The 9,492-nt window shown below is 47.7% G+C and overlaps 1 protein-coding gene across 1 annotated transcript in view; it reads right to left on the bottom strand.

Moving 5' to 3' along the window:
- SMC1A (structural maintenance of chromosomes 1A) overlaps nt 1–9,238 on the bottom strand; it is a 32,296-nt gene extending 23,058 nt beyond the window's left edge. The window contains exons 1-7 of the mRNA XM_082681236.1: nt 9,079–9,238; nt 3,595–3,783; nt 3,364–3,476; nt 1,854–2,057; nt 1,522–1,760; nt 641–899; nt 397–537 (exon numbers count right to left, since the gene is read on the bottom strand). Of these exons, the coding sequence (XP_082537362.1) occupies nt 397–537; nt 641–899; nt 1,522–1,760; nt 1,854–2,057; nt 3,364–3,476; nt 3,595–3,783; nt 9,079–9,187 (1,254 nt within the window). The 5' untranslated portion in view covers nt 9,188–9,238. The remainder of the gene's footprint in view (nt 1–396; nt 538–640; nt 900–1,521; nt 1,761–1,853; nt 2,058–3,363; nt 3,477–3,594; nt 3,784–9,078) is intronic.
- Between the last annotated feature and the right edge of the window lie 254 nt (nt 9,239–9,492).

Here is a 9,492-nt window from a genome sequence, read left to right on the forward strand (position 1 = left end):
ATCTTAAAAAAAAAAAAGCAGACACACAGATGGTGTTCAATGTGGCTCTGCTAACTGATGGGGTCACCCTGGGCCCTATGAAACCCTCTCATAGGTGTTCTACCCAGCCTGGGCTAACTTCCTCACCAATCAAGACAGGCTCAAACCAAAAAAGTGTGGGCTAGACTGCCCAGGTTCACGTCCCAGTTCTGCCACTTAATAACCTTAGGCAAATTACTTCACCTCTGTGCTGTACTTTCCTCATTTGGAAAATGAGGAATTAAATGACTGCATACATGTAAAAAACAGTGTCTAGCACACAGTGTTTGCTAGATGTTAGCTATTGTCATTACTGTTAAGCTATCATTACTTCCTTTTCTCTGGACCATCATTCCTAATCTTGTACAGCATGCCCACCTCTGTCTCTACTTTCTTCCGCTCTTCCAGATCCAGCCGGTCCTGGTCGGCCTTCTGGTCTCGATTGAACTTCTCAAGCTCCTGCGCCAGGGTAGCTGCTCTCTTGCTGGCTTCTTCTTTCAACCGGTGGTATTTCTTCACCTGTGTCAGGGACAGGGAAAGAGGACAGGGATGACCAAGTCAGTCCATGTCAGCCCAGCGATCTCTCTACTCCCGCCCCCCCAACCCCCGCCCAAGAGCTTACCTGATTCTCCTCCAGGGTCAAATCTCTGCCCTGACTCTGACTCTCCTCTTCCATCCGTTCCTCAAACTCCTGCCGGGCTTTCTCCACTGACAGCATCTCCTTTTCCAGCTCATCCATGTCACCTTTACGCTTCTTGTAATGCTTCTGAGCATTCTGTAGGGACTTCTTGGCTGCTTCCAGCTTCTTGATTTTGTGGGAGGTATTCTCCTTGGCTTTGATGTACTGAGGCCGCTTCTGGTTCAGCTCTGAGTCCTTCTCCCTTTTGCCAGAGGGGAGGGGGAAACCAGTTAGCACTGTGGGAGAAGGGAGGGTTCCAAGGCTTTTTAATCCAAAGGGGGCCTAAACTCCAAGCCTCAGGGAAGTGCCTAAAAGAACAAGGGCCTGATGCCCCACAGATCCTCAAAACAGGGGCTATTCCCTAGAAATGCATTCCAGCCACTCTATAAGGTAAAGCTACCACCCCTGCCTCAACCCTAGCCAGGCCAGGGCCCTCAGTAACAACTCCCAAGAGTAACCTGTGTTCACGTAATCTGACTTAACCTTTTCAAATTTCTGTCCTTTAAACTTCAAGCTCCAGTTTTCCTCTTCTAGGAAGAGACTACCAGCCACGAGTGGCTTCCCATCACTTCCTCTCACTTGGCAAAGCCACCACCCCTTTCAAGTTCTCATCTTCTGAGTACCTATCCACCCGGAGTCTGAGTACTTAAATACTCTATTTGTCTAAAATGCAAGTCAACAAATGTGTCTGATTCTAGCCAAAGCAAGTCAAGGGGAAGACAGAGAAACTAGTACAGGCACTGGGCTCTGGGCTCAGAGGAGCCCAAGGAAACAGCACAGCCTCTTGGCTTTCCACATGTCACATGCCCAGGCCTGCCACTTACTTGATCTCCTTCTCAATCTGCTGCTGTTCCCGCATCATTTTGCCCAGCTCCTTCTTCTTCTCCTTCAGCTCATCCTCTACCTTGTCCATCCGCTTCTTGTCCTTCTCAATCTCCTTGTTCTTAGAGGCCAGTTCTTTGTTGAGTTTCTCGATTTCCACTTCATTATGATAAAGTTTGAAAAGTTGCAACTGTACCTGAGCTCGCACCACCTCATCCTTCAGGCGCTGGTAGCGGTCAGCCTGTGCAAATAGGGGTGTGGAGGCAGGGGTGCATCAGTAAGGCACTGGCTTCAATCTGGCCTCTCAGAGCCCAGAGGCAACCTGGCCACCTACCTCTTCTTTTTCTTGTTTGGCCTCCTTGCGTTCAGCTGCGATGTTTTTTTTGCGATGGTAATTAAACTGCGTGTCCTCTTCAGCTTTCACCATTTCCTTTTTTCGCTTGTCATATTCCTGGGCCAGCTCCCCAGAGCGACTGATCTCTTCAAAAAGAGCTGTCCTCTCTTTGGGGTTCTTCATGGCAATAGATTCCACAGCGCCCTAGTAAAGGTCAAAACACTCTCCCCACTTAGACCCTAGCCAGCCCAGTTCCCGCTACCCACTCCCACTCAATCATTCAGAAAAAGTTCACTGATCCCTTCCCCACACTGGGTGCCACATTTCACCATTGAGCTTTGAGGACATATTCCCTGCCTTTTGAGGTACATGGGGAACAGAAGAGATAGAAGCAGAGACAACACCGTGTGTTACGTGCAGTGACAGCAGTAGCACAGAAAAAGAACTAAATGAAGCTTGAGTGTAGGAGACTGGTAGGGGTACCTATGTAGGAAGGTTTCCCAAAGGTGACATCTAAGATGAGTTTGGAAGATGAGGAAGAAACTAACCAAGAAAGTAAGAGAGGGGGCTTCCCTGGTGGCGCAGTGGTTGAGAGTCCGCCTGCCAATGCAGAGGACACGGGTTCAGGCACTGGTCTGGGAGGATCCCACATGCCGCGGAGCAGCTAGGCCCATGAGCCACAAGTACTGAGCCTGCGCGTCTGGAGCCTGTGCTCCGCAACGAGAGGCCGCAATGGTGAGAGGCCGCAATGGTGAGAGGCCCGCGCACCGCGATGAAGAGCGGCCCCCGCTCGCTGCAACTAGAGAAAGCCCTCGCACAGAAACGAAGACCCAACACAGCCAAAAATAAATAAATAAATTTATAAAAAAAAGAAAGTAAGAGAGATGAGGTTATTTCACGTAGAGGAAAATTAATATTGCAAAGGCCTGCAGGCTAAAGAAAGCAGGTGAATTTGGGGAACTGTAAAAGCCTTAATTAGGCTGGAGGGCAGGGCTAGAAGGGAAGAGTAATGGCATATGAGGCTAGTGAGGTAAGCAAGAACCAAAGGGTGGTGTTTCATGAATGACAGGAGTTGGATTTCATGCTAAGGCAATGGTTCTCAAACTTTAGTGTGCATCATAATAACCTGGAGAGCCTGGGAAAACACAAATTGCTGGGCCCCACCCCATAGTCTCTGCCCCTATAGGTCTGGGGTAGGGCCTGAGAATGTGCATTTCTAACATGTCCCCAGTTGATGCCGATCTGGAGACTACAATTTGAGAACTGCCATCAGAAGGCAATGAGAAATCACTGAAATGTTTTAAGGAGAGGAGGGAAAGAAACATATTTGTGCTCCCATAAGATGATCCTGGCCTAGGGGATGAACAGGAAGGGGCAAGACTGGAGTCGGGAAGCACAGTGAGGAAGCTGTTACATTAGTTCAGGGGAGAGATGATGAAGCCAGAGATGGAGCAGGTCCAGTGGGGATAGAACAAAAAGCAGGTAGCCAATAATTGTTAAAAATGCCCACCTGGAAGACGAGGAAGTTACGAGCTTTGATAAGAATGCCCAACTTCTCTAATTCCTCACTGTACTCATGTAGCTGGACCACTTTGTTGTTGATCTTGTACTCAGAGGAACCCCCTACAAGACAATGCATGAGTCAGCCGAGGGTTAGGCCTCCCTCCTACCCCAACAAACTAGTCTAGCCACCCCCCGATGCCCGTGGACCCAAGGAGAACCTCTGGCCAGCCTCACCTACCAACAATGACACGGGCAAAGGTGCGGTCCTCAGCACCCTCCTCAGAGTAGACCATGCTGACAAAGGCCCGGTTGGCAGCTGGCTTGCCCACAGGAGCTCCATGGATCAGGTCCCTCAGGGTCTTTACCCGCAGGTTGCTGGTTTTCTCACCCAACACAAAGCTGATGGCATCCATGAGATTTGACTTACCTAAGGGAGGACAGGACAAAGTAGAGGAGGGGAAGTCAGGAAGAAGGGGAGAGGAAAAGGAATAAAGGAGACATTGACAAGAACATAAATGTTCCCTAATCACTCAGTGCACAGACTAACAGGAGGACAAAATACTGCTTTGCCCCTGTAAAGGCTAGGCCTGACCAAAGCCCTGGATCAAAGGCTTAGAAAAACAGCTCCTTTGCAGTTACCACTTACAGCAGCCAAAAACTAGAACCCCATCTAAGGAAATGGTATATTCACAGAATAAATCATTCTACAACATTTTTTTTTTTTTTGGCCATGCCGTGCAGCCTGTGGGATCTTAGTTCCCCAACCAGGGATCGAACCCACGCCCCCTGCATTGGAAGTGTGGAGTATTAGCCAGGGAAGTCCCTCTACAACCTTTGATGACATGGGAAAATACCCACAACAGGAGAAACAAGCATGATACAAAACTCAACATAGTTTGATCTCAACCAAGTTTAAAAAAAAAAACACACAGGGGCTGAGGGAAGGGGGAAAATGCAGAGCTGTTATTTGATGAGCATAGTCTCAGTTTTGCAAGATGAAAAAGTTCAGAAGATTGGATGCACAAAAATGTGAATATATTTAACACTACTGAACTGTACACTCAAAAATGGTTAAAATGGTAAATTTTATGTTATGTGTATTTTAACATAATTTTGTTTAAAAAGGCATATTCCTATAGTGATACATGAAGCAGACAGCATCACCTATGAAGTATCTTACCAAAAATATTTGACCTGAATCTAAACAAACGTTTAGACCTACCTTCCAGTTTATAAGAAATACAGTAGTTAGAGAAACATGGTAAATGACACCATGAAGAAACCTTAAGACAAACACAGAATGTGGGATATTCTACAAGACAACTGGTCTGGTCTTTTTGAAAAGTCAATGTCTTTTAGGGAGAACCATTCCAGGATACAGAGATTACTGAGACAAGCAAAGGCAGCACACAAACTTTGACTGGATTCTGGTTCCAAAAAAATCCCAAAAAGACATTTTGGGGAGCAATTTGGGAAGCTTGAATATAAACTGGATAACTGATGACATGAGGAAATTAATTCTCTCAGGTATGATAATGGTATACTGGTAAACAGGAGAAGAGTGATCTTAGTAGATGAATGCTGAATCCTTTAGGGGTAAAACGTCATTATGTCTGCAATTTACTTTCAAATGATTAAGTAAAACACAGGTGTAAGTTTGAAAAGTTTCATAATCAAAACTTGGGGGGACTTCCCTGGTGGTCCAGTGGTTAAGAATCCGTCTTGCAATGCAGGGGATGCCAGTTTGATCCCTGGTAGGGGAACTAAGATCCCACATGCCGCGGGCAACTAAGCCCGCATGCCACAACTAGAGAGCCCACGCACTGCAACTAATGAGCCCACGCGCCTCAACTAGAGAGAAGCCCACACACCGCAACGAAGAGCCTGCACACTGCAACGAAAGATCCTGCATGCCACAACTAAGACCCAATGCAGCCAAAAAATAAAAATAAAAAACTTGGGGAGAGGGAAAGGCATAAAAATATAAACAGTATAACAGTGATCATTTCTGGGAAAGAAAATAGGTAACAAGTCAGGGAAGGGAGAGAATCTTCTTTTTTACTGTACATCCTTTGGAATTTTCTGAATTTTATACCATGTGCATATATTCACTATTCAAATAAATAAGGTTTTTAACGTTAAACATGATTATCTTTTCAGTAGTGGAGTCACAGTTTTTACCTTCTCTATTTTAGACTCAGAAAAAAATATATTAAAAAAAATTTAGACTGGGGTTGGGGGTAGGGAATAGTTTAATCTCTATAAATTCTATCTCAAGATTCCCCCCAACATGCTATCTGACCTTGAACTGAGGACCTGATTTCTAAAACCCTTCTACCCAACTATAAAAATGGCAGCCCAGGTCCTTCCACAGAGGCAGTACAAGACAGTGATTAAGAGCTTGGGTTCTAGGGGCTTCCCTGGTGGCGCAGTGGTTGAGAATCTGCCTGCCAATGCAGGGGACACGGGTTCGAGCCCTGGTCTGGGAAGATCCCACATGCCGCGGAGCAACTAGGCCCGTGAGCCACAACTACTGAGCCTGTGCGTCTGGAGCTTGTGCTCCACAACAAGAGAGGCCCGCGCACCGTGATTAAGAGTGGCCCCCGCTCGCCACAACTAGAGAAAGCCCACGCACAGAAACGAAGACCCAACACAGCCAAAAATAAATAAATAAATAAATAAAATTAAAAAAAAAAAAAAGAGCTTGGGTTCTAGTCCAACAGACCAGGTTCTAATCTTAGTTTCACCACTTCTTAGCTGACCTTCCTTTCCCTCACCTGGAAAATCTGAAAAACCAAGACTCATGGGTAAAAGCATCTAAAACAATGGTTGGCACATAGTTCTCTGTGGGAGTGGCAGGAGCACAGGTATGACAGGCACAGGTTCTGATCCTGGCTCTGAGAATCAAGTGTGCAAGTGATCACAACTCTTTGTGCCTGGGTCTTCTCATCTATAAAACAAAGATAATGGTATCTCCCTCCTAGGGTCACTGTGAGAATTTAAATGTAAAGTGTCCTAATAAATAAAGTACTTGCCACACAGTGAATGCTCAATAAATGGCAATCCTATCCTAACCAGGTCTGGACTCTTAGCTTAGTCTCCCTCATCACAGCAGGACTAGCACATCATGCTGACCAGGAGTCAGCCTTTTAGGCACCCATTTCCAACTTTTGGGCTTCTCCCATGCTCTCCAAGGATGGCAAGAACATCTCACAACCAAAGGCCTCCCTACTCGCAATCATTCAACATTGTAAACATTTTTATAACAAGCATTATGACCTGAACGACGATATAATGTTTCAAGGAATGTCTTCTTTGGGGCACTCCATAGACCAGTGATGAAGATACAAAACAGAACAAACGTTAACATGTAGCAAGTGTCTACTATGTGGCAGAGAGAAATTCACTGAGGGGAATCAAAGAATGCTTTGTGGAGCTGGGCACTGAAGAATGGGGTCGGATGTAAGCCTGACATCTACTCGAAGAATGAGGAAGAAGGCGGTCTCTTCCCCCTCCCCCACTTTCCTTTGATTATAAAAATGTAGCTCAACTTAATCCTTGGAGCAGAGCTCCCTCACCTTCCCACTTGTATCCCTCACAAGCATCCTATAAATCTACTTCTTGCCTGTCAAAAAAAAAAACACAGGGTACGGGAGGGCCAGTCAGACCAAGGGCCTTTTCGGAATACCTGGGTATACAAATTTACCCATGTTGAGGAGACTGAATGCCAAGAGGTGCATCTCAGCTCTTTCCACAGGGGCCACCACACCAAAATCCTAAGAAACTGCAGTGGAACCCCAAGCATTAGCCGTCTAGGCCAGTAGTTCTCAAATGAGGTGGGAGAGGGTGGAGTGATTTTGCCCCTCCCCCCTGGGGACATCTGGTAATATCTGTAGACATTTTTTTTTTTTTTTGCGGTACGCAGGCCTCTCACTGTTGTGGCCTCTCCCGTTGCGGAGCACAGGCTAGGGACGCGCAGGCTCAGCGGCCATGGCTCATGGGCCTAGACGCTCCGCAGCATGTGGGATCCTCCCGGACCGGGGCACGAACCCGTGTCCCCTGCATCAGCAGGCGGACTCTCAACCACTGCGCCACCAGGGAAGCCCTGTAGACATTTTTGATTGTCACACCTGGAGGGGGTGGGGGTGGGGTTGCTACTGTCACCTAGTGGGTAAAAGCCAAGGATGCCACTAAACATCCTACACCTTACAATGCCACTAAACATCCTAGTGGGTAAAAGCCAAGGATGCTACTAAACATCCTACAAGCACGGACCCCACAGCAAAGCATTATCTCACTGGAAATGTCAATAGTGCTGCTGTTGAGAAACCCTGCTTAAAAGAGAGCCATATCTAGGCAAGACTCCAGGGAAGGTCATCAGTTACAGCTACTTCAGCAAGAGCAGCCCCTCAGGCTAGAAAGTGATTTAGCTGGAACACCTCTGAGGTGAAGGAACACAGCAGGATTCCAAACAGACCTCTAATGTCCGTAGATGGGAGGACTCCATGGTGTATAATTTAGAGATGGGGAATTTAGATATGAAATAGAGGCCTTATCTGACTACCCTTTCTTTCCTCCTTTGCTTCCTTTTTCTTTCTTTTTATTTTTTCTCCCAGTTTTAACAAGATGTAACTGACATACAACACTGTATTACTTTCAGGTGTACAACATGATTCTGTATTTGTATATATTGCAAAATGGTTGCCACAATAAGTTTAGTTAGCATCCATCACCTCACAGTTAATCTTTTTCTTGTGACTTTTTAAAGATCTACTTTAAAACATACAAAATATACAATACAGTATTGTTAACTAATGACCACTCTTCCTAAAAAGCCATCCAAGTCACTCTATCACATCACTGTATCACATCAATCCTGCACAGCACTTATCACAGCCGAAAAATAACTTATTTCCTCCTTCATTATCGTCTTTCCCCTCTGGAATGTAAGTTCTCCGAAAGCATGGCTTATTCTGTTCTCCGCTGTTTCCACAGCACCTTGACTGAATAACTCCTTATAAAGCAGTAAGCATTCAATAAATTTGACGAGCGAATGAGTTCTGACTTTTGATGGTTTCAGTGGTAAGAAAGGCATGCCTCGAATTCGAGGCATCCCGACCTCTCAGTTGAGGCCGGGGAGTCGAGACCCCAAGCACTCCGGAGACGCGAGCACGGAGTCCGAAATTCAAAAGTGCCGCCTCCAGAGAAGAGTTTTTAAAAGAAAGAAAAAAAAAAGGAATTGGAGTGTACCAACGCGAGGCGGGAGGGGGCACTGGGATGAAGCAGAAGTACACCGTTTGGCCCGGAAGCTACGGGAGGGCCACGAGCGGTCCTACATCTGCAGAGGGGTTCAAACAATGCGTGGAGGCCGGATGCAGCTGCTCCGGGGAGGAACTGCGTGGCCAGCGACTGGCAGCCGGCTCCGGACGCGCCACTTTTGGCTGCAGGGGGCAGTGGGCGGGGTAACGTACACTTCGGCCCGTACCACTCGGGCCGGGAAGGGGGTCGCACAAAGAGCGGGCAACTGACACCTGGGGAAGAGGTTCGCGTCAGAGCACCCGAGCGGGAAAAGCGGGTCCAGGTCGAACCCCTCAGGAGGGCAAGGAACCTGTTAGGGTTCGCGACATTTCAGGCTGCACAGGCTGGTTTGTACTACTGTGCAGCCGGATAGGGGGGGTCCAGGCTGGGACGTTAAGGAGGGCCGCAGCCGGGTTTATCTCACCAGAGCCATTGGGTCCAATGATGGCGGTGAACCTCTGAAATGGTCCGATAATCTGCCGACCCTTGTACGACTTAAAGTTCTCGATCTCAATCAGCTTCAGGAAACCCATGACCGTGGCGGCGCCGGCGGCTGTTAGAAAGGCCGCGCCGTACGCCCGCGAACTGGGATAGCCCGCGCGGGAAACACCGCAGTGCAGGCCGGGCGGACGGCAAACCTCGCGATAATAAGTCCAGGCCTAACGGGATTTTCGGCTTCCGGCGCGGGCGGGGCCTTCGGGCTGACGTGGAGGTTTTCTAGATCCGTTGCCAGGGCGCGAGGTTACGACAGGCGTTTGGGCTCCTCCCCACTTTCTCGTCGCACGGCAACGCAAACCGCCGCTACACCCAACATAGTCTTGGAGGAGGCAGGCGGGGC

Source organism: Grampus griseus (genome assembly GCF_964374135.1).
Source record: "Grampus griseus genome assembly, chromosome: X".
In the NCBI taxonomy this organism is placed as follows: Eukaryota; Metazoa; Chordata; class Mammalia; order Artiodactyla; family Delphinidae; genus Grampus; species Grampus griseus.